The sequence below is a fragment of the Elephantulus edwardii genome, unplaced genomic scaffold (genome assembly GCF_000299155.1).
Source record: "Elephantulus edwardii isolate Elephantulus edwardi_28Jun2011 unplaced genomic scaffold, EleEdw1.0 scaffold00196, whole genome shotgun sequence".
NCBI classification, from domain to species: domain Eukaryota; kingdom Metazoa; phylum Chordata; class Mammalia; order Macroscelidea; family Macroscelididae; genus Elephantulus; species Elephantulus edwardii.
Window position 1 is genome coordinate 4,760,887 of NW_006399946.1, and position 26,002 is coordinate 4,786,888.

At 42.0% G+C, this 26,002-nt stretch overlaps 2 protein-coding genes and 1 pseudogene across 2 annotated transcripts in view; all 3 read left to right on the forward strand.

Moving 5' to 3' along the window:
- Positions 1-500, forward strand: part of LOC102866405 (charged multivesicular body protein 1b-1-like) — a 2,980-nt gene extending 2,480 nt beyond the window's left edge. The window contains exon 2 of the mRNA XM_006897023.1: positions 6-500. Within this exon, the coding sequence (XP_006897085.1) occupies positions 6-500 (495 nt within the window). The remainder of the gene's footprint in view (positions 1-5) is intronic.
- LOC102873718 (guanine nucleotide-binding protein G(olf) subunit alpha-like) overlaps positions 1-26,002 on the forward strand; it is a 243,795-nt gene that overhangs the window by 173,058 nt on the left and 44,735 nt on the right. The window contains exons 6-10 of the mRNA XM_006897027.1: positions 15,587-15,641; positions 18,699-18,772; positions 20,888-20,946; positions 21,394-21,514; positions 25,244-25,374. Of these exons, the coding sequence (XP_006897089.1) occupies positions 15,587-15,641; positions 18,699-18,772; positions 20,888-20,946; positions 21,394-21,514; positions 25,244-25,374 (440 nt within the window). The remainder of the gene's footprint in view (positions 1-15,586; positions 15,642-18,698; positions 18,773-20,887; positions 20,947-21,393; positions 21,515-25,243; positions 25,375-26,002) is intronic.
- LOC102855562 lies at positions 7,757-9,179 on the forward strand (annotated as a pseudogene).

Genomic DNA, 26,002 nt, shown 5'->3' on the forward strand with positions numbered 1-26,002 from the left:
TCAAGATTAAAAAGGCCATTCAGAAGGGCAACATGGAAGTGGCGCGGATACACGCCGAAAATGCCATCCGCCAGAAGAACCAGGGGGTGAATTTCCTGAGGATGAGTGCGCGCGTGGATGCAGTGGCTGCCAGAGGCCAGACGGCCGTGACGATGAGGAAGGTGACCAAGTCGATGGCCGGCATGGTAAAGTCCATGGACGCGACGTTGAAAACAATGAATCTGGAGAAGATTTCTGCCCTGATGGACAAATTCGAGCACCAGTTTGAGACGCTGGACGTGCAGACGCAGCAGATGGAAGACACGATGAGCAGCACGACGACGCTGACCACTCCCCAGAACCAAGTGGATTTGCTGCTCCAGGAGATGGCCGATGAGGCCGGCCTCGACCTCAACATGGAGCTGCCCCAGGGCCAGGTGGGCTCGGTGGGTACGAGCGTGGCCTCCGCCGAGCAGGACGAGCTGTCCCAGAGACTGGCCCGCCTGCGGGACCAGGTGTGACCACAGACCGGCCCAGCCCTGCGGGCGGTGGGGGAACCTCACCCTTTCTAGAATGCTCTCTGCTTGGTGGAGAGCAACCATACTGAATGATCTTTGAAATGCGTCTACCAGTGGGCTTACAGCACTCCGCAAATCCAGGCTTGCTTCACCCTTAACTGGATTTTATAGTTCTACATAGCTTGTGATTGATGATGATGCCTATTTTTATAGCTGCCTTTTGACTGAACTAGCTAGTGTGGGGTAAATGAATCTTTCTCCAAATCTTCATCACAATTTTCCTTTTAATGTACTCAGTTTTGTGCCCAGAATTACTTCATTGAAGAATGGTGTTTCTTTGTTTTTCCCAGTGTAATTGATAATACCTTCAGTCCACAGGTGGTGTATAAAAACTAAAGAGGGGAGAGTGATTGAGTATTTTGTTTACATAGCCAAAAGCATCATTCTCGATATTTATGCTTTCTTATTCTAAATAATCTTTTGGGGCGGGAGTTTTGCCACTACAGTAAGATTACAGTTGGTTAGTAGTAACCTATTATAATTTTTGCTGAAAATAGCACATTTTTGCATAATACCTTCTTACTGTTTACACTCAATAAATGATTTTCATGTGATAAGGGTTTTGTGTAACTGAAAAAGAGAATGTTCTTTGACTTAGGACATTTCTGCTCATCTCTATTTTGTGTTTACTAAACAGAATTTTTAAAAGACAAAGCTTAATAAGTGAGCCGTTTTCCTACTTCAGACTCTTTATTGTCAGTATGTGATGTTGAGTGGACTACCACTCAGCAACAGGTCAGAACCCTGTCCTTTTCTGTGTCTAATTAACATGCCAGGCCTGTTACTTACTCTAAAATTGCCAAAGAACTATTGATTGGTTTGGGACACCTTAGGACTCTAGGTTTTATTTCTAAATCAAAAGTAGAAATAAAATTAGAACTGCGTTTTAAATTCTAGTTTTTTGCATTATTTTTAACAACAGCTCTTAGATATATAAGTTGAAGTGTTGTACCGACTAGAAGTCTTGGAAGTAGGATTGGACACTTTAGAGCCCTGCTGTACCGTCTTTAATCTTCCTGGGAATGGCAGCGGTTCTCTGGCTATAAAGTACAGCATGCTGTCACCCTTTCTCACGGTGTCAAAAGAAATCAACTTGCTTGCATTAGCACATAAATTAGAGTTAAATTAATTTTGAGTTAAAGATGTTTTGAAATTCAATTCATTTCCTTCTCTTGATCTTAAGAAAGTTTTAGTGTTCTAGAAAAATAAGGATTCCTCCAAGTCACTGAAAATATGCCTAACAGTATTCACCATTATGTTCCAGTCTGGATCATAATGCTTTAGGAAAAGATATTAACAGATTATATATGCAGTTTAAGACAGAACCTCATCTTTAAATTAATTTTCTAACCGAAGGTTTTAAACTGCTGCTGTTCAGAAGTACTCCATAAGGAATACCTGTTGATTATCTGCTCTGTGTCTGTTTCATAAAATCCACCCCTTTCCATGTCTCCTCTTGTGCAGTGGTCGCCCCAAAACTATCCACATATTGTCCCCTTTTAGACTGGAAAAAGTGATTACAATTTTAAAATCCTCTAGCAATTTAAAGACCCTTTTATAGTGCAGGTATCCCCAATAAACTATATTTTGTAAGATTAAACAATGTCTGTATATGCTTAATCCCTCTTAAACTGTGTTCATTTCAAACCATCTAAATGTTTTAAAGCACGTTTTTATGAACCATAATTATTTTCAGAAGCACACCAGGCCCATGAATTATTTTCTTACTTTTGCAGTTGATGAAATGCTGAAATGTAAATCTCTGAAATTTGCCAAATAAACAATTTTAAATAGTACATGAATGTGCATCCTGTTTAACATGCTTTTTAAGAATGCACAGGTACATTTCTTTCATAAAACACAGACTTTTCCAACTCACCCTAAACTTTAACATCCAAATATTTGTTTAATTCACATGATGTTTTTAATGCATATTTCTAGAAATCCTGGCTGTTTTCTTTTTACTGTAATTGTTCCTTCACTTACTAAAGGATCTAAAGTATGCCAGAAAAATAAGTAATGTTCCACGCAATTATCAACTCATGGCAGGAACATTTATGATGTGATAAATTTCACTGCCAGCCCAAAGGCAGGTAGTTCAAATCCTCTAGCTACTCAGCAGAAGAAAGATGGCCAATTTCCTGTGCAATTTGTAGCCTATGAAATCCCACTGACACATAGTCAGTTCTGACTGGGTTGCACATAACAGCAATAATTCAATTATAATGCTTTTATTATTTCACCTTTTTATGCTCTCAGGATGCATGATTGTTAACGTGAATTTAAAATGTCATTAAAACAGTGTAGATTGATAATATAAATTAACTTTCCCCACTTTTGATTAAAGAATCCAGGAGTTCACTTTCTTATTAAAATTCTTGTTCCATGATAATTCTGAAAGTGTGATTGCACACATACACAGATATGGCTTTGTACTTCCCAGTTCTCTGATCTGAGAAAGAGCTCCTAAAATCAGCATTCTTCTGATAACATGCTTGCTTGTACATAGTGGCAGGGTCAGTTAAACAAGAGTGAGGGGCCTGTTAGAGTCCTCCTCTTCAATATGCACAATGCCCACATGGAGGCATCATAGCCATAATCCAGAGCTGTGGTACATAGTCGCTATGCATCTCAGGCGACTGAGTAGCACATAACAATAACATACTATGACAGGTTTGAGAGCAGGAGTGGCATCCACTTCGTAAGCTATGAACTTTGGTAAATGTCAATAGTTGTAGAGGGGCTTCGGGCCTTTTGTTCATAGAGTTGCTATGAGTTGTGTTAGACTCAAAGGCAATCAACAACAACATGCTCTTTATACATCAATCTTTAAAACAATCTATTACATTCAAAGGCAGCCTACATGAGGTAATTCAATCATGAAACAGTTGATACAGGACAAAGGACTACTGGCTGCATATGGTTAGAACTTGCTTCTTATAGGGGATGAGTTTAATCTGAATTTAAAGGGAAAGAGGTAACAACCCTGCTTGTTGAAACTGAGGAGGACCTGAAGTGCTTGCTGCAGAAGGTCAAGGACTGCAGCCTCCTATATCGATTGAAGCTCAACATCAAGAAGACAAAGATTCTCACCACAGGGCCAATTGGCAGCATCAGTATGGATGGTGAAGAGATTGAGATAGTTAACAGTTTTAGTTTGCTTGGCTCCACAATCAACATTCTTGGTAACAGCAGCCAGGAAATCAAGAGACAAATTGCATTGGGAAAGTCTGCTGTGAGGAACCTCTCAAGAGTACTGAAGAGCAACAACATCAGCCTGGAGACTAAGGTGCGCCTGATCTGGGCTATAGTCTTCACAATTATGTGCTACACATCAGAGAGTTGGACAGTGAATAGGGTTGATAGAGAATTGATGCCTTTGAGCTGTGGTGCTGGAGAACAGTGTTGAATATACCATGGACTGCTAGGAGAACAAACAGGTTTGTCCTAGAGAAGGTGAAGCCAGAATGTTCCCTGGAGTCAAGGATTCTGAAGCTTTGCCTGACATACTTTGGGCATGTTGCAAGGAGGGACTGGTCCTTGGAGAGGGACATCATGTTTGGCAGAGTGGAGGGGCGGCGAAGAAGAGGAAGACCTTCGATGAGATAGATTGATTCTGTGACTGGAGCAGTGGGAATAAGTACGTTAGAGATGGTTAGTTTAGCACAGGATAGAACAGCGTTTAGAGCTCTTGTACAGAGGGTCGCTATGAGTCTCAAATGACTCGATAGCACATAACAACAACAAAAACTGAAGGATTGTTTGTTGTTGATTACTGTGAAGGATTAGGAGGCCATATTAAAAAGTTATTGGAAGCAGGAGTGGCATCCACTTCCTAAACAACATACCTCTGTAAACTCTTACTAACTTTGGTAAATGATAGTTACAGAAAGGCTTCAGGCTTTTCGTTCATACAGTTGCTGTGAGTCATGCTCAACTTGATGGCAATCAACAACAGCATTAAAAAGTTATGTAGTCAGTCTAGTGGCAAGAAGCTGCACTACAATCCCAAAGGCACACCACTCAAGGCTACCAGCTGCTACACAGGAGCCTCTGAAAACCCTCCAGAACATCAACAATAGATTGACTGTGACTCGGGTACACAACACAACAGTGGTAAGAAGCTGCACTCTAATCTCAAAGGCACATGGTTCGAATCCACCAGCTACTCTGGGAGAAAGATGGGCAATCTCTCATGAGATCAACTGCCTTTGAAAACCTGCCAGAGGGTCAGCTATGGGTAGGTTCTGACACAATGGTATGTAACAACAAACAGCAATCTATTGCATAAATGGCAAACACACAACCAGAAAATTATAAAGTAGATGAATGGGGCCTTCTAAAAATTAAATCTTTATATGCATAAAAAAAATTCTCCAAAAGAATAAAAAGAGAGCCTGCAGACTGAGGAAAAAGTATCTGGCAATGACATATCTAATCTAATAAGGCACTTATGCTTAACATTTACAGAGAGTTCTACCACCTCAATAAAAAAAAGACACAGCCAAAGTACAAAATGAGCAGAAGATAGGAAAAGATTCTTCACCAAAGACATTCACATGGTGAACAAGCATAGGAAGAAGTGCTCAAGATGATTCACCATTACAGCTATGCAAATCAAAACAACAATTCGATATTATCTCACCTCAGCAACAATAGCAAAGTTCAACAGGACAGCAAACAACAAATGTTAGTGAAGACATAGATTGGAACTCTCCTGCAAAATGGAACCGCAAAAAAGTAGAACTGCAAAATGATGCAACCACTACAGAAGACAGTTTGCCATTTCTTAAACGTTGAAAATAGAAGTACCATTTGATCCAGCTGTTCCACTACTGAGAAATACCCTAAAGAAGTATGAGATTCAACATGAACAAATATATACACACACATTTATTGTAGCATTATTCACAAGAGCAAAGAGATGGAAACAATCTTAGTGCCCATAAATTAATAAATAGGTAAACTATGGTGCCTTCATACAACAGAGTACTGTGCATCACTTCAAAACAGTGAAGAACTCATTAACCTCAACAGGATTAAATCTAGAGGGCATTAAGCTGAGTAGAATAAGGTAATTATGAAAGGACATGTACTATATAAGACCATTGTTATAAACACTTTAGAAAGGTACCAGGTAGGAGAAGGGAAGGAGTAGAAAATTAATAGCTAGACAACGAACACTTTATTGGAATAGGTAGGTGAAGGGAATGTGATATTTATGGATGATAGGGCAGTATATGTGTTGTAATTAGCATTATGGAATAAATATGCATGAATGATTGAGGGGAAAACCTAATATGCTTGGTACTTTCATACAAATCACAATTTTTAAAAAAGTTTTAGAAACAATTACTTCCCACACACACACACAAAATACCCCCAAGTGGAAAGAGAGTAGAACCTGCATTAGGACTCTGTGAAAGGAAAGGACCCTGGAACTTCTGAATATGCAGTTGGAGAGAATAAAGCACCTGGGGATGTTCACTATGTAGGCCTGTATGTATAGCAAGGTGTGTAGTAATCTGAGGGCCACTGTTTCAGGAGTGTGGACCTTCACTCTGGCTGTGATCCCTGTAGGGATAGTATTTTCACCATCAGTATTTTTATATCCTGTAGATAAGTATCACTAATACATTTCAATTACACATGAAATTTTTTACTTGCCTTAGCACAGTTCCAGTTAGCCATATTCTTCACACAAAACAATGATCATTTAAAATAACTTTTAATTACATTTAGTTGGTGCTTTTTTTCAGACCCAAATGTTTAATTGTAAAGGCTTTGAACAGATCCCATATCCACCACTGTCAAATTTATTCTCACTTGTGGGTTCCCTGAAATATTTATAGGAGGAAACTGTCCATCTTTCTTCCTCTGAGCAGCTAGTTGATTCAAACTGCCAAACTTGCCCTTAGCAGCCCAATACATTGCATACTATGCCACCGGTTTCCATATTTTCATGACTCTCTTTGTCCTTTGTGATTCCCTTTTCATGATCAACTCTGTGATCACAGAAATACTGTCCTTTGAGTTATAATCATGAAGTATCAGACTTTGACAGGATATAAACAGTGGGAACATTCTGTGATTTGAACTCACCAGCTGCTCCATAGGAGAAAGTCGTGGCAGTTTGCTTCCCTGAAGATTCGTAGCCCTGGAAACCACTCCTCCTCTGGGTGGGGTTGCTATGAGTGGGTATCGGCTTGATGGCAATGGGTTTGGTTTTGAGGATTACTCCTGCAGGTAATTGATACAGAGAAGTAAAAATACCAAATTACAATAACTCAGGAAACTCAAACTCATTGCCATCAAGTGAGAACCAACTCATAGCTGACCTTCCATGGCTGTAAATTAAACAGAAGACTGCTTGTCTTTCCTCCACAGAGCTGCTGTTGGATTTGAACCACCCAGAGAAGTGAGGCCTTTAGGATAGCAGCAGACCTTCCTCTGGGCCACACCACCAGAGTTCCTGAAGGGATGGTAAGGGGAGAGGAAAGCAAGCAGAAAGGAGGTCTTCAGTGTAATCAAGGAAAAAGGCTGGGAGCACACCACTTGCTGTGGGCCCAGCCCAGCCCAGCCCTAGGCAGACCTTCCACACCAGGGAAGGCCAAAACACATGGAGACCACCAGTGAATGCTGACTCCAGATGCTGAAGGAGGCAAGGTCCTTCCCCCAGAACCAACAGAGGAAGAAAGCCTTCCTCCAAAAGCAGGCAACCAACCTGGATTTCAACTTCTGGCCTCCCAGAAGAAAGTCAATTTCTGTTTGAAAAGCCATCCACTGTGACATCTCTGCTATAGCCGCACTTTCTTCTAGGAGGCTAGAAGTTCTAACTCACAGTGAGCCAGAGCAGAGAGTTTACAAGGTTTTAAGACAACAGTTAACCTATCAGCTGCTTCATGTGAAGAAAATATGTCAATCTGCTTCCATAAAGAGTTAGAACTGGCGGAAATCAGCAGGTTCCGGAAGCCTCCGGTTTCCTAAGTTCGGCTAGGAAAAGTCGGGTTTTCCGGAGAATGTTTCAGAAAAAGTTACATGGACCGTGGTCGTTTCGTACACTCATAAGCTCCTGGCCATTATGATGCAAGGATTTCACAGAAGAACTTGCAGAAGTAAAAATATCCTTTGCAATAACTATAGGATAGCAAGTGTTGAGGGTGCTACAGGAAGGGAAAACAGAGAACTTTGTAGAAGACATGACTTCCAGAGAAGAGAATACAAAGAATACCGGCAGAGTGCTAAGAATAAGTCAGCTGGATGCACTTGACCTAAACAAGGCCCTGGAGCAACTAGTTTGGTCCCAGTTTACTCAGTGTTTTCATGGATTTAAACCTGTTAGCCTGCTTTGAACCTGAGGTAAAAGCATTCTTGTGGATTTTCCTGTGGAGATTCACTGTCTACTCAAAAAATGCCACTGTGGGTCAGTCCGTTTTGAATATTCAGTACAAAAATGATTTTTCTCCAAACCTGAGATACCAGCCACCCACTAAAAATCAAAAGCTATGGTATGCCATTTGTACTATTGGTGGGAAGTGGTTAGAAGAACGATGCTATGATTTGTTTCGAAACCATCATTTAGCATCATTCTTAAAAGTCAAACAGTGTGTGAATATTGTGGTTGGACTTTTGAAATTAGGTGAGTTGATTAATTTTTTTATTTTTCTTCAAAGAGGGAAGTTTGCAACTTTGACAGAACGTCTCCTAGGCATTCATTCTGTATTTTGCAAGCCCCAAAATAGGCGTGAGATTGGCTTTGAGTACATGAATAGAGAACTTCTCTGGCACGGTTTTGCTGAGTTTCTGATTTTTCTCTTGTTGTTGTTGTTGTTATGTGCCATCGAGTCGTTTCCGACTCATAGCAACCCTATGCACAACAGCTCTAAACCCTGCTCTATCCTGCGCCAACCGCACCGCCTCTGACACACCCATCCCGATTACCCCAGTCACCGAATCAATCCATCTCATAGAGGGTCTTCCCCTCCTGCGCTGTCCCTCCACCCTCCCAAGCATGATGTCCCTCTCCAAGGACCCGTCCCTCCTGGCAACATGTCCAAAGTATGTCAGATGAAGCCCCAGAATCCTTGCCTCCAAGGAGCAGCTTGCTTTAATCCTCTCCAAGATGGATCTGTTTGTTTTCCTGGCAGTCCAGGGTACATTCAGTACCCTTCTCCAGCACCACAGCTCAAAAGCATCCACTCTCCTTCTGTCCTCCCTAGTCATTGTCCAACTCTCTGATGCATAACAAGCGATTGCAAATACCATGACCTGTATCAGGCGCACCTTAGTCTCCAGAGAGACACTGTTGCTCCTATGATTTTTCTCTTACCACTTATTAATGTCCAAAAGTTGAAAGCTAAGTTATATTTATGGTGTATTCCTTTTACTGGTGCTCCTAATAGTGACAGTACTTTGGCTACCGGTGGCAAAGAATGTTCTTTATGTGGAGAGTGGCCTATCATGCCTCATACTATAGGTTGTGAACATATCTTCTGTTACTACTGTATGAAGAGTAGTTTCTTATTTGACATGTATTTTCCTTGTCCTAAGTGTGGTACAGAGGTGCACAGTTTGCAGCCTCTAAAATCAGGAATTGAAATGTTAGAAGTGAATGCTATTTAGAAATTAAAATTACTTCTCCTAAGGAAATTTAAATTATGTTTAATCCTTCATTTTAGTCATCTTAAGTATAGTATTTGAATATCTGATATGATGGGGTGGATATGCATCTTAGCCACTGTTCCTTTCTTTTTTTTATTTTTTTTTTATTTTTTTTTTTTTTAGCCACTGTTCCTTTCTAAGCATAACCGAATGCTAATGCTAATACCCTGGAAACTACAATATTGTTAATGTATTTTTTTAAAATCCTTGCCTTTCAAATTTTAATTTCAAGAATAATGGATAGTTTTGTCATATGACTACTAAGAATGTTCTTTCATTTTACTGCTTTCCAGGAAAGGAGCTGAATTCTAAAAATAAAAGATTTGAAAACTCTGAAAAAAAAAGAGTTAGAACTGACTTGAAGATGGTAACATTAGGAACTCCAATTTGAAGAAGTACTTCCACAGCATACTTGGAATATGCAGATCGAATCAAAGATGGAGGCGGGAAGGCTGGCTGCACAGAAACAAAGCCCCTGCGCTCTAAAATAACCTACCATGCTGTTTTATCCTTTATTGTTATGCAGCTCATAATTCACCCTCCAGCTGATTTGTTGTTGTGTTGTTAAGTGCAATCAAGTCACAGGCGACTCATAGCGACCATATGAACTAAAGTCCTGGACACCTCCTGTATAACTTTCGTCCTTTCTCCAGGTTCATAGGGTTTCCAGAAGCAAACTATTATGGAAGTGGATGCCACTCCTGCTTCCAAGCTTGTTTTAATTGGGAGCTTCAGCGCCAGCTGATTTAGAGACTGTAAATCTCACAGGAGCAGATTGTCCATCTTTCTCCTGTGGAGTTCAAACCAATAACTCTGGGTTGGCAGGGCAGCTTCTTACCCCTAAGTCACCAGTGTTCCCCCTTTATTCCTTGGCCTCTCAAAATCAGGAAAACATTCAGGGGCCCATTAGTACATTTTCTTTTCATTACACAAACTCAAGGCAGCACAACTCAACATCAGTAAGAGTGCAGGAGCTGTGCTTGCAGTTGTCTGATCCTCTCAGGTCTCACATAGGCATTAAATGTCGACACAAAAACCTTGACAACCTGACAGACAGGGGATAGAGATAGAAAGGATAATTAGCACCTGACTTATGTGCATTTGTCATCAGCATCTGAGAACCACTGCGTTTCTGAACACATGAGGGCAGGCCCTCCCACCACTCCCACTGGAAGGCAGCTTCTAGTCACATTGATCAAGAACTTCAGGTGTATTTCTGGCTAACTCTATTCGATCTTTCTACTTAGACTAGTTATTACCATCTGAATACATTCACCCTCCTACCTCTAATTCTATTTTCAAGTGTTTGCTTCCTAAACTGTTATAATAGGCAAAGACTTCATATTAAATTTACTTTTATACTTCCTTCAAGCCCCTTTAATCAGAGATGACAGTTTCTGGATTATTTGTACAATACTGTGTGAGCCCTAGTGTGATAGAGTGGCTAAAGCATCTGGCTGTTAACCTGAGGGTTGGCAGTTTCATGCCCCTGGTTGCTCCACAGGACAAAGACAGGGAAATTGGTGCTGTGTAAAGCCCCACATCACCCTGAAGTGAGGTTATCAATCCCGAAGGGTTGCTGTAGGTCAGGATCAACAATGGAAGTAGTTTGGGGAGTCCAGAGGACAGACCCTTTCTGCAGTAAACATTGCACTTGCAGTGTCCTGGCCTCCCTCCATCACTGCATCAGGCCTTGTGCTCCTGTCTGCTGGCAGTACTGACTGTGGTCATTGTGCACCTCCACAGCATTTCTACTCCACTGAGCTCTACCAGGCCTCACATGAGGTTGCTTTGCTTCTTGGCCTAAACTTGCCAGAATTGCTGCTGTATCCTGCTCCCTCTTCAGGCCCCTGCTGTGGGGCAGCACCAGCCACCAAGCAGTCATCTAGCATGGCCACCAGCAAATGCAGAACCCTGCCTGTCCTGTGGTTCATGGACTGTATAGACCCTGTTCCAGGAACAGCCTGCTGTCTATTGAACAGTGAGCAGCTTCCTCAGCTGCCTTCCTGAATGGAGACTCGCCTGATCATTTGCAATCACTGAGGATCCCTTGTACCCCAGCCCCAGTGACCCCATTTCCTCTGCCCTCCTTCACAACCCCAGTTCCTCACTCAGCCCTGTAAGCATCCTGCTCCTGTTCCAGCTACAAGGCCAGTGTTGGGCATAGACACACGTAACCCAAATGTGCCCAGTGCCAGGGCTTCATCTTGAGTCACAGGGGGTGGGGGGTGGGGCTATTCCTAGCTTTCCAAGAGAAGGTCGTTAATATGGCTAACAAGTACTTGATCTTTCTGTGGTTTTGACCCAGTGATCTTTGAAAATGACCCACACATGTCTAAAGTGTCATCAGGGCCGGCAGTCTGACTAGCATAGAGGTGGGCCATGGCCCCTTTCCTTCCACTGCACAAAATACAGGAAGGTTCAGTCATGTCCTTGCTTCATCCACCTCATGTCAGAGCCCAGGCCTCCTGACCTGTGTCCTCACAAGGGGGGCCAAGCATTTCTTTTCTCCGTTCATCTGATCAGCAGTGCAGACACTCTAACTGTGCTGCCACTGGGCCCAGACATTGACTCCTCTCTTGTTTCCCTCCCTCTTCTGTCTCAGAAAGCAGCCCTTGGTCATCCAGTAAGCCCTCCTGTGACTTGAAAGTCTCCAGAGCCTCCACTGTGGGCCAGCCATTGTGCACATACTCTTATATTCCTTGTAGCTTCTGGAGGAGGGAAAGGGAGAGTAGACAGCCATTCTTTCAAGAATATGTACTGAGGCTGCAAGGTCCTGGGTCCATGTGTCTCACATTGTAGCAGAGGAGACAAATAGAGACTTTGGAAAAATGTAAAGCAAGGTTGGCACAGAGACAGAAGAGGCAGGACCTCTCTGTGGAGAAAGTGTCCCTCAGCTGGGTGACAGAAAGTTTCACCATAGCCTTGGAGATGGAAAGAGGTTGGCATATGTGAAAAAGAGAACACTGGTATCCTTGCACACATTCAGATTCACTATGATTTTCCTTCCTTTGGTCAGTTTCTCCCTCTTTGTATTTTGTCCTGATTTTCTCAAGAAAATTTAAAATGGGGAGAGGAACTAAAGAGATACTAATAAGAGATACACATCAGTTGGGTGAAGAGAAAGACAGTCGACAAAGCAGGGGCAATAGCAGAGTCTCATTAAGGAAAGGAAGACAGGAACAGGTGCCTGAGGGTTACAGAGAACAAAGGCGGATGCTGTTACTTAGACAACCAGCATTATAGTAATAACACATTAATAAATGAATGGATACACAGCCCAAAGGCAAATGAATAGGTAAATAAAACTATATCCATGAACTTAAAGGTTTGGCAGATAATAGTTCTATATTCTTATATCTCTATGCATATTATACAGATATCTTTATGTAATATAAATAGATTCATAGCTTCATAGTGGTAAGGAGTTATGCTGCCACCTCAAAGACACACAGTTCAAATCTAGCAGTTGCTCCATGGGAGAAAGACAGTCTCTTCCTGTGCAGTTTTCTGCCTCTGAAAACCCACTGGGACATCAGCTATGAATCACTTCCAACTCAACACCACATAACAACAATATATAATGGCACATAACAACAATAACATACTATGACAGGTTTGGAAGGAGGAGTGGCATCCACTTCCTAAATAACATGCCTCCGGAAACTATGAACTTTGATAAATGTTGATAGTTGTAGAGGAGCTTCAGGCCTTTTGTTCATAGGGTAGCTAACTGTGAGTCATGTTCGACTCGAAGGCAATCATCAACAACAATATATGTATGTATATATATGTATATGTATACACACATATACATTTGTACATAAACAAACATATATGTACATATATATCTGCATGTGTATATATATATATATATATATATGTATATATTGTGTATGTATATAAAATAGAGCAAATGGAGCAAAATTATAAAACTCCTTAGCCATAACCAATTCAGTCACTGAGCCCTGGAGCTCAAGACCTTAGACTGAGAGACTTCAAGGTCAATTGACATAATAAGTAGTCCACCAAGACAATGGTCTACATCCTTCTTTTGTGAGCAACGAATGGGATCTTGAAAGCTTGTAACTGGCCATATAAGATGCAACTGCTGATTTCTCTTCATTTAGAGAAAATAAAAGTGAGGAAAATCAAACATTATTAGTGTGAAGGATTAAAGAACCATTGAACTTAAGTCTCCCAAGCTAGCTGATGCTGTGATACCACTATGGACCACTCTGAAGGAAATGCCAAATAGAAGGTACCTGGTAAAATGAGAAAAGAACTGTGGACCAAACCCTAAAATTATAAAAATGAAATCAGAGGGTCTCACAACTTGGAGGCTGTTGAGGAAAATAGAAAGATAGGCAGGAATCTCAAAAGACAAGGTAATAGTTCAATGGTGATTAATTTTATAAAACACAATGTATTTTTACATTGTGTATTTTAAACTTTTTAAAAAAAAATCATAAAAATGGCCAAGCTTACTGTGCTAAGAAAGGCATGTGTCAGGGTTGTATCCTCTCTTCATACCTATTTGTGTTCTGTGCAAAGTATTTGAGAAGGTAGACTCTGTGAAGAAGAATGTGGCATCAGGATTGGAGGAAGAGTTGTCAATAACCTGTGCTATGCAGATGACACAACCTTGCTTGCTGAAAGTGAGGAAAACTTGAAGCACTTGCTGCAAGGAGATCAAAGAATACAATCTTCAATATAAGTTTCATCTCAATGTCAAGAAAACAAAAATTGTTACCACTGATGATTTGCAACATCATGAAAGATGAAGAAAAGATTGAAGTTGTCAACAGTATCATCTTACTCAGATTCACAATCAATACACTTGGTCCAGAAGTCAGGAAATCAGGAGATATGTTGCACTGACAAAGTGTATAGTCATGGACCTCTTGGGATTATTGAGAAGCAATGATGTCAGTTTAAGGACTAAGGTGTGTCTGATTGAGGCAATAGTCTTTCTCACCACTAGTTATGCTTCTGAAAGCTGGACAATGAGTTAGGATGACACAAGTAAAGCCTTTGAGCTTTGATGTTGGTAAAGAATGCTGAATATCCTATGAACTGGCAAAAGAACAAATGTGTCTTTGAAAAAATACAGCCAGAGTGCTCCTTGGAGGCAGAGATGCTAAAGCTTCATCTCACATAATTTAGGCATGGAGCTAGAAGAGGCTATTCCTGAGAGAAGGACATCATGCTTGGAAAGGTGGAGGGTTGGCAAAAAGGAGGGAGACCCTTAACCAGATGGATTAACACAATTGGCGGCTGCAGTGGGTTCCAGTGTGTCAGGAAGTGTGAATATGGCACAGGACAGGACAGGGTTCAGATCTGTTGTTCATAGGGTCACTACAGGTTGTACTAGACTCAATGGTGCCAATAACAACAATTGGTCTGATAGAGACTGGCAAATGTGTCAGGAAGTGTGAGTATGGCACAGGACAGGACAGAGTTCAGATCTGTTGGTAATAGGGTCACTATGGGTTATACTAGACTCGATGGTACCAACAACACTTGGTCCGATCAACTGGTAGAACACCCCTGATGGTGGTCCTTATTCGCTTACCAAGCTGGGAACTAAAATTGTTCCACAGCTCACCTTTAGCCAAATAATTGATGGGCTTTTAAGGTGGTTAGTAACGATCAGAAGAATTTGCTCCTCAGATCTATTATTGGCCATACAAGATCAGATGACCGTACAGAAAGTCAGGAAGGGATAAGAAGGAAGGATAAATGGAAATAACAAACACAAAGATGAAATTGAAGAGGGCTGTTACCTTGTGGGGTTACAATCAATATTATGCAACAATGTATATGGACTGTTGACTAGAAAACCAATGTGCTCTATAAACATACACTGAAATTATTATGAAAAGTTTAAAAAAGAAAAAGAAATCTAATAAATCAATTAGAATTACTCTTCAACAGCACAAAAGGCAAAGTCTGTTAGAATGCTTACAGACATGTGCACATAATCTTTTATGAGGAATGTTCTAGCTAAACCTTCCAGTTTTGCTTACATTGCAGTGTTTTCTTCTGCTTTGCTGTGCCCCTTTCTGCTTTCTGAGTTTCAGCCAGGTGGCAGTGGATAAGAAGGAAGACAGTCCTGACAGAGCTTTTTATTAAATAATAATAATAACAACAAATGAGTGAGTCTTTTGTCACTTGGCGTAAAGAGAGATATCATCTGTCATTCAGGCAAGTGTGTTTCGAGAGAGGCAGTGGGATCCTCCTCAGCTTCTCACCTGACCCTGTGAAACAGGATGTGCTTGAACTCTCCCTGCCTGAAGCTAAATGAACACCCTATTAATGTACACAGCACCCCAGGAGAGCTCACCTTCTGCTGATTTTCTTTTCAGCTTCCTTGAAAGAATCGATAGCGTCAGTTTGGTTGACTACACACCCACAGACCAGGTATGTGTAATCCAGAAACTGTGCCACCCACTGAAATGTTTGACATGAGTTATTTCCCATATTGTTCAGTGCTTATTTTTAAAATGAATAAGGTAAATGTTCATAGAGTAACTACTTTCTGCAAATTACATGATGTTTGTCAAGTTCCAGGTGGGCCTCCTCTCCCTTCTTGGTGCTTAAAAATGTGCTTTCTCACTCTAGTTGCTGTCAAACCAGAATTGAGTGATAGCTGACTCTCCACAGAGTCCCTAAGGCTATAAATCACAGGGGAGGAGATTGCCCATCTTCCTTCTGCAGAGTGACTGCTGTATGGAGCACAGCCTTTCAGTTAGTAGCACAATTCCCTCTGGCCTCCGTCTCCAGAGCTCCCTGTGAAATCTACTAGATGTTTGAACTTGCCAACATTGAAAGCTTTCATCTGCAGAAGGCTGTTGTTAGGTGCTTCTCAGGAGGTTTTCACCTCCAGTGAAATGCTGCCTGATCCTGAGCTGTCCCCTTGATTAATTGCAAACTGACCATTGTGGGTTTGAAGTAGGGGATTTCCAGACAAAACCACTAGGCTTTTCTTGTTGGTCTGTCTCAGTCTGGAAATTGCTGAAACCTTTTCATCAAGACAACATGGCTGGAAGCTGGGCATGAAGGACTTTGGCCAGGAATCAAGATGGAGTCTCTTGGACTACTGAACTGCACTGCCCTCTAAGCAGCAAAACATCCAAAACAAAAACAAGCCATAGCATCAAGTTGTGGGAACTTTCCATCAGGCTTCCAAAGCTGTGAATCCTCACAGACATTGCTCATGTTTCTCCCTTGAAGCAGTCAGCAAACTCCAATCACCAGCCTTTCAGTTAGCTGCCCAACACATGTGCCAGTTTGGTTCATTATCCATAGAATCCTCACTCACCACCGCTCAATAGGTGTTCACTGCACACTCACCACATACTGGACACTCACCTCATTGCACACTCAATGCTCACTGCTCACTCACCTGCTTACACACACTCACCTGCTCATGGCATGCTTACTGCCCACCGCACACTCACTGCTCACTGCACATTTATCTGCTCATTGCACACGCACTGATCACTGCTCACTCACTGCTCACTGAACACTCACTGATCACTGCACACTCACCTGGTCACTGCACACTGCACACTCACTGCTCACTGCATACACACCTGCTCACTGCACACTCACCTGCTCACTGCCCACTCACTGCTCACTGCCCACTTCACACTCATTGCTCACTGCTCACTCACCTGATCACTGCACACCTGCTCAGTGCACACTCACTGCTCACTGCATACACACCTGCTCAGTGCACACTCACCTAATCAGTGCACACTCACCTGCTCACTGCACACTCACTGCTCACTACACACTCACCTGCTCACTGCACACTCATTTCACAGCTCACTGGATGTTCACTTCACTGCTCACTGCTTCTGAGTTAGTTTTGACTCAGTCACCCACCTTTGGGTTTCTAAGGTTTTAAGTCCCAACCATGGGAACTGCCTATATTTCTCCCAGGAAGCTGCTGATGGATTAGGACCAATAGAGAAGCACAACCCACTACAGCCTTAGCTACTAGAGCTCCCTTGAATGCCCAATAAACTAAAATAATAATAATAATTCACTGCTGTTGAGTCATACCAACTCATAACTGATCCTCCATTGGATTTTAGAGGCTGTGAACTCTGTGGGTGAAGACTGACCATCTTTCTCCTATGGAGCTGCTGGTGATTCAAACTGTCAGAGAAGTGTGGTTTTTAAACTCCCTAGCTCCAGTGGCCTAGTGGTAAGAAGCTGTTCTGTTCTGCAATCCCTAAGGCACACAGTTTGAATCCACTAGCTGTTTCATGGGAGAAATATGGGCAGTCTCCTCCCATGAGATTACATGCCTCTAAAAACTTGCCGGAGGGGCAGTGATGGGTCGGTTCTAACTAGTACACAACAACAACAATTTACAGAATGTTGTTGTTATGTGCCATCCAGTTGGAAAAAACTCACAGCTGACCTGCAAGCAGGTTTTCAGAGGCAGTAAATCACAAGGGATGAGATAGTCCATATTTTCCCCATGGAGGAGCTGGTGGATTCGAACTACATGCCTTTGGGATTGCAGTGCAGTTTCTTACCACTAGGCCAACAGAGCTCCCTATCTGCAGATTAGTAACGTGCAAGTTTTACAGTTCCTAGGACTGTCAAAATAAAAACTGAACCTTTACTCCTTAGCTTCTCTTGTCTCTATCCTGAGTCATGTTTCATTAGAGTTTACAGGGGTGATTCACTCCCCACCCCCTGTACACCTCATTGCTCTATGCTTTCCTGAAACCTTCAATCCTTGGACCAATACTGAGAGGATGGAGGCTCTTTCATGGAGCCTCCAACTAGTTGTAGAGGTAGTGGATTCCAGGTAAGTCCGAAGAGTCTCCATTCAGATTGGATTCTGTGATACATCCCAAGCATCTATACATCTATGAAAAGGGAGTACTTGAAGTTGGGCACTTCCAGAAGATTCCCTCTCTTAGAGGTCTGAAATCCACTCTCTCCAGGAGGCATCCTCTTCTAGGGTCACAGCTTCCATAGGTCTTGACCCCTTCCTCTTTCCTTGTGCCTAATGGCTGCTTTGTCAACATCAGAGTGATAGGAAACAATCTTGATACAGACGCCCCAGAGATGTCAGCATGGTGACCTGTGTGGTGCTCTTGTCCCCTTACACTTTGCAGTGCTTATTTCACCCCAGTGCCTTCTTTTTTGGAGAGAAGAGTAGCAGCTGGTATCCAGTCCATGAAAACCAAGGTTCATGAGTGTGGAATTGTGTGTCCTTTGGCTTCTTGCCCATTGGGTTTCTGAAGCTACAGGGGAACAGGACCCCTGGCACATGAGGCTCCTCATGTGGGTATTATGAATATAAGTGTTAAATGCATCGTAAATAATAATTATTGTTTCTTTTACAGCTAGGAGAAATGTAATTTTAAAAACTCAGTTCTTTTCAAAATAGCCAGGCCTTTAATCTGGAAAGAGAACAGAGCAGTGATTGGTCTTTTTTCTTACTTTCAGGACCTTCTCCGATGCAGAGTTCTGACATCAGGAATTTTTGAGACACGATTCCAAGTGGACAAAGTGAATTTTCAGTGAGTCTTTGGTTTAAACTGTGACACTCTGGAGGGTGGAAGTTGTGACTGCCTTTGTTGTGACACAGAAGTCACCCCACAGAGCCAGAGTCCTCTGAGCAATCCGAAGTTGGGGTGCTTACTCCCATGATCTGCGCCACTAATGGTCCATCAGCAGTGTGGGTTGCCTTTAATTCTGGAAAGGGTTAAAATGTTGATTTCTGCCACTTACTTTCCACCTAAAGTGAAAACAATAGTCTCACCCTAGATGTAGAATTGCTTGAGCCTTCTGTCAATCAGGAGTTCCAGCAAATTAATTTTTCCAACATTTGGTCTCTGCAATACACAGAAACTGGAAGTAATAGCTTGCTTTTTCTCCCATGGGGTCTTCTAGGTTGATGAAGTACAAATACCAATGAATAACTTACTTTCTTAGTTTGCTTCCCAGAATTAAAAAGTTGGTTTTCCCTCCACAAAGCCCTCTTCACTGTCTGTTCTTTTAACCACCTCACCCACCATTCCTATTACTCTAGCTCCCAGAATTCTTTTTCTCAGACCCTGGTTTCACATCTCCTTATCCATTCATTCCAGTTCATCCTACTCACTTCCCTAAATGAATCTTTCCAAAACATAGCTAAGTGTGTCATTCCTCTGCTGAAAGAGGTCCACTATTGCCTCAGTACACCCAAGTTCCCAGCTTTCCTCCTTATGACCCAGGTTTCCCATCAACCCACTCATCCCCTAAGCCTGCACTCCTCTCATCTCCTAAGCTTGCACCAGCTTTCCATCTGGTGAGGTCCTCCCAGCACAGCTGGCCCCTCTTGCCACTAAATTTGTGCTCATTCACTTCTCCCAGGTCCACATGTCTACCAAAACTTCCTTCAGATCTTTTCCTCAGGGATTTCTTGACATTTCTGTGGTACCTATTATACAACCCAGTGCTTGGTGGCCTACCGTCTCCTGGTTTTTCCACTTTCTTTCTGTCCATTTCAGCTCAGAAGCAGACAGTAAGACCCCTCACAAGAAAGTGTCTTTGGTTTTCTTTTCCTAACAATATTCAATTACTAGCCCCCTCCTCAGATCCCAGGCAGTTCACATCCACTTTTTAATTAATGGAGAACTCACCATACTGCCACTGTGAGCAAGCAGGATGATAGGGAAGCAGGCCAGCTAAGTCTGTACACTGTAATGAACTGTGGAGTTCATATGGTGCTTGCTTTTACTCACATTAGGACAAAATCCCTGGCATAGTATGATTACTAACAATGCATTTTGCTCTGCTGTTGTGCTTTTATTGAAAACATATCTTCCTAGTCATCTCTTAACTTTTCACAAGGCACCACCTATGTGTCCTGCATGTACTCATATAAAGCATGCAAGTAAAGATGTGGTGGGATTGTCGGTGTGTACAGCTGAGATAATGAAATGCATACTGGGTGTTCTGAAGGCACATGCAGTAAACTTAGGGACTGAATCAATGAAATAGAAGGTAGAAAGACCAGGCAGAAATTGTGTGCGTGCAGAGAACTACCCTATTAAGGGAACATGGCTAGCAAAGAGGCTCCGTGAGCCTAGAGCTTGAGGAAGGATTCAGGGGCCAGGCTGTGCACTCCGGAAAAGTCCTTGAGTGTACCAACTTAGAGCCAGGACAGAAAGTCATAGAGCCCCTGCCAGTTCTCTGAACAAGTATGTGTCAGAAACACCAGTGCAGCAGCTACTTAGGAGCTTTCTTGCTAATTCCTTAAGAGACAAGTATGACAATGCCAGTGAATTATAACTAATATCTTGGGACTAGAGCACTCCTTAAGAGGGACCTATCCTAGGTAAGAATTTTACATGTACTCAGAGAAGTTTAAACTAATAACATTTATTCCATGCCTACCATATAACATATAGCAGCTGATGTATGCACTGTCTCCAATCTGTTAGATAAACCCCAAGGCTGGCAGATACTGAGTAACTGGTAACTCCAGTTCCCACCATATGGTTCTTGTCCAGACTGGAAATTGTGGTCCAGGTCAGCCCCATATCTGTCTGTGAATGGGTGGAGACTTTTGACAGCAAAGCAGAAAAGAAAAAAAGTGTGTAGCTGCTCCCTGGTTTCCTCAGATTAACAACTTTTCCATTATCCTCCAGCATGTTTGATGTTGGTGGTCAGCGGGATGAGAGAAGAAAGTGGATCCAGTGTTTCAATGGTGAGTCAGCTCTCGGAAGGTGGGTAGTTCTGGTCCTCCCTATCACTTCTATGCTTATGGTTTCTTGAATGAGATGCACTCCCGTTGAATTAGCATGTAAAATGTGGCATTGTACAGCAAGTTAGTATGCTCCTGCTTGCCATGTTAATCTCATAAACAAGGGAATTGAGCATCCAAGGTTCACATTAATTCTTAGCTAATCTATGTGACCCCCTCATCACGTATGTTCCTAAACAACGCAATGATAGATGCCATGCTTATTTGAGTCACTCTCACAAACACTGGAAGGTCATTTGGAAGAACCGTGAGAATGCTATGTTAGGGGCTCCAATTATAAGTGGTATTCCATGGAAAAGGAGTAGTTGTTGAGTAGGTCCTCTGTCACAGTCCCACAGTGAATAGCTTTGTTTAACTGAGGTGTATCTTTTGTCTGTTGGCTTCACTCAGATGTCACTGCCATCATCTATGTCGCAGCCTGCAGTAGCTACAACATGGTGATTCGGGAAGACAACAACACCAACAGGCTGAGAGAGTCCCTGGACCTTTTTGAGAGCATCTGGAACAACAGGTTATACAAATAACACTTTCATTGTCATTATTGAGTTACCAGTTTCTTTTATTAAAAATACAAATCAGTTCACAGTTGCTTTCCTTACTGGCAAAACCCAGGCTACAGGAGGCAATTCAGATGGAGAGACATCCTTAGAAAAGGACACTTCTAGTGATAGTGTCCTCTGCTGAGAATATTTACATCTTTATTTTGAAAGTCTGAGGATTAAAAATTTATTTTATTTGATTCTTAAAATTTAGAAAATGCTAGTTTAAAACATCCACTACTAGCAAGTTTGGGAGCACTGGTGGCATATTGGTAAGAGCTGCACAATAATCCCAAAGGCATACAATTCGAGCCTACCAGCAGCTCCATGGGAGGACAGGTAGTCTCTTCCTGTGCAATTTGCTGCTTCTAAAAACCCGCGAGAGGGTCAGCTATGTGTCAGTTCTGACTTGACAGCACACAACAACAATAGCAAGATGATCTCTTATGGTGCCCTTAAAATTCAATCATAATCATGTTTGAAACTGCTTATATTGAAAAGTGTCATCTTCATAACGCAGATTGTTGATAGATCTTCCACCAATCCTGACCCCACATTTCTCTTCATAGAGCCCAGCCTCCCGGCAATCACTTGTTATGCATCAGAGAGTTGGACAATGACTAGGGAGGATAGAAGGAGAATTGATGCCTTTGAGCTGTGGTGCTGGAGAAGAGTATTGAGGGTATTATGGACTGATAGGAAAACAAACAGATTCATCCTGGAGAGGGCTAAACCGGGCAGCTCCTTGGAGGCAAGGATTCCGAGGCTTTGTTTAACATACTTTGGACATGTTGTAAGGAGGGACCGGTCCTTGGAGAGGGACATCATGCTTGGTAGGGTGGAAGGACAGTGCAGGAGGGCAAGACCCTCTATGAGGTGGATTGATTCAGTGACTGGGGTAATCAGGATGGGTGTACTGGAGACAGTGTGATAGGCACAGGACAGAGCAGAGTTTAGGGCTATTGTACATAGGGTCACTATGAGTCACAAGTGACTTGACGGCACATAACAGCAACAGAAACAACATATTGAAAAGTAGTAAGGAAGTGACTCAGAAAGGAATATCTATCAAAACACATATCCATACAGTACATTGTTGTTGTTGTTGTTGTTGTTGTTGTTATGTGCCGTCGAGTCGTTTGCGACTCATAGCGACCCTACGCACAACAGCCCTAAACCCTGCTCTATCCTGCGCCAACCGCACTGCCTCTGACACACCCATCCCGATTACCCCAGTCACCAAATCAATCCATCTCATAGAGGGTCTTCCCCTCCTGCACTGTCCCTCCACCATCCCAAGCATGATGTCCCTCTCCAAGGACCCATCCCTCCTGGCAACATGTCCAAAGTATGTCAGACGAAGCCCCAGAATCCTTGCCTCCAAGAAGTAGCTTGGTTTAATCCTCTCCAAGATGAATCTGTTTGTTTTCCTGGCAGTCCATGGTACATTCAGTACCCTTCTCCAGCACCACAGCTCAAAGGCATCAACTCTCCTTCTGTCCTCCCTAGTCATTGTCCAACTCTCTGATGCATAACAAGCGATTGCAAAGACCATGGCCTGTATCAAGCGCACCTTAGTCTCCAGAGAGACACCGTTGCTCCTGAGTACTTTAGAGAGGTCCCTAACAGCAGACTTTCCCATCGTGATACGCTTTTTGATTTCCTGACTGCTGGTGCCAAGAGTGTTGACTGTGGAGCCGAGCAAACTGAAGCTGTGAACAATCTCAATCTCTTTGCCATCCATCCTGATGCTGCCAATTGGTCCAGTGGTGAGAATCTTTGTCTTCTTGACATTGAGCCTCAGTCCATACTGAAGGCTGCAGTCCTTGACCCTCCACAGCAAGTGCATGAGGTCCTCCTCAGTTTCAGCAAGCAGGGTTGTGTCATCTGCATAACGCAGATTGTTAATAGATCTTCCACCAATCCTGCTACCACAATTCTCCTCATAGAGCCCAGCCTCCCGGATAATCTGTTCTGCATACATGCATACCTAGCTAAAAATAAGCCTGTTTCCCCCTGAAACATTTAGAAGAAAATATCAACAACAGATTAGATTAAATAAACATAAATTGACCTTGTAAAATGGTTGGATAATCAGTAAAATTATTTCTCTATCAAATCTTTACTAACTCCTCTCTATTTGCCACACTGGGCTTTAGTGTATCAGGAAGTATGAGGATAGTACAGAATGGGATAAGGTTCTGATTTGTTGTTCATAGGGTCTCTGTGGGTTATATGCTACTTGACAGCACCTAACCACAACCGCCTCTCAATTTTATAGTGTGGAAGTGGTTAATGGAAAAGAAAAAAGAGCAGTAGAAATAATGCATAGTAGATAAACAGAAAAATTCAGTGGAATCATTAGAAATTTATAGAGAGAACTTACAGAAAGTAGGATTGCCCCATACAGTTCTTAAGGCTGTTTGTAAATCTGTAGAGTGTAAATTACACATTGCTTTGGACATGTTGCTAGGAGAGGCTATTCCTTGGAGAGTGATATCATGCTTGGAAAGGTGGAGGAAGGGTCAGCAAAAAAGAAGTAGACCTTCAATGAGATGGATTGACACCGTAACTACAGCAATGGGCTCAAGTGTATCAGAGATGATGAGGATGGCACAGGATAGGACAGGGCTCAGGTCTGTTGTTCACTGGGTCACCATGAGTAGTCTCAACTTGATGGCACCTAACAACAACAAATTACATTAGGTTTTCCCCCCAATGTTTTTCTAGGATTTAATAGTCATTATTATAAGAATTATACATGTTATAATGAAACAGAAGAGATGCACTATTTCTATTTATGTTAAGATCCCTGCATCCTATCCATTAGCTTGTTTCCTTTGAAGTAATTTTCAAAAGCTTTGTTGATTTGCACAGTTAAACAAGTTGCAAGCCAAGGCTTACCTACTATTTACATCTCTGTGTGTGTGTGTGTGTGTGTGTGTGTGTGTGTGTGTGTGTGTGTTGTGCACTGATGAGTCAGAACCAACCGATAGCTGACCCTCTTGTAGGTTTTCAGAGGTAGTTAATCATACAGGAGGAGATTGCCCATCCTTCTCCTATGAAGCAGCTGGTGGCTCTAAAACATATGACTTTGCAGTGCAGCTTCTTGCCACTAGTCCATCCATGTATGAACATGGCAGGAAAAGACAGAAACCTGAGTTTCACTTCACTCCGCATGTTTGTTGTGGGAAGTAGAGTGAATCTTGCTCTGGTGCACATAGTCTCTGATCTGGAGGTTCTTAGACTAGAGTGAAAAGGACCTGTTCAGAGGAAGTCAGGGAGGAGGAAGAGGAATCAAGCCCGTTACACATTCAATTATTTGTGAATGGCGGAGGCATCAGTTATTTTATTAACTCCTTCTCTTTTTCTAGATTAAATTCTCTGAGCCTTTCACATAAACAAAAAAAGTCCCAGTGTATTTATTATATGTGAAATCTTAGTTTTGATACCACTGTATCAATGTATTTATGTCCCCGGCATAATTGAATTAGAAACTGCTAAATTAACTCAGATTTATTTGTTTATTATTATAAGACACAAGGGACTGGAGGATTGAAACATAGGTCAAACACTTTTAGCATGTGTGTATTTTCAAGGAGAGAGCAATATTCTTTCTTCTTTTAACGTAGTGACTCCCCTAGTAGAGGAACCTGGACATCGCCATACATGTGGAATATGTGTTTGCTTCCCCTTTTCAGGTGGCTACGGACCATTTCCATCATCTTGTTCTTGAACAAGCAAGACATGCTGGCAGAAAAAGTCTTGGCAGGCAAATCAAAAATTGAAGATTATTTCCCAGAGTATGCAAACTATACTGTTCCTGAAGACGGTAAGATCTCCAAACATGTTTTTTCTGAATTAAGCAATAAAAAGTATGTTGTCATTTTTTAATAGTCCTGTTGAAAATGTGTGTGTGTGTGTGTGTGTGTGTATATGAAATACTTATTCCTCTGACTATAATTTAGAGAGTTCTGATGAGTCCAAAGACTTAATTTCCTTTAAATCAGCATTTTCTCTGGGTCCTTCTCTCTCTGGTGATGCCATCTCTATGATGTCATCCATAGATGATAGTGAGTTGCTAACCCGAAGGTGATTCAAATCCACCAGAGACTCTATAGAAGAAGGATGGGCGATGACTGAAGGATTAACTAGAAGTTGGAACCCACTCAATGGCAATAAGGTTTATTCTAAAATGCTAAAGTTTTAAGAAGTCCTACTTAAGATATCTAAATTTGTCTGACAGGAATGGGCTGCATATTTCTATAATGCTGGAGGCTCTGCCACCAGTATTTCAAACAGCTACCCAGGGTAGATAAATTTCAGGAGAGAGTCAAGATGAAGACATCCTAGCTAGGAGGCAGAACTGGCCAGCCACTTCTTTTTTTCCCCCTATAATTATATTTTATTAATTTTCATAAACATTTACAGAGATTTTGCGTTTCCATTCATTCATTGTT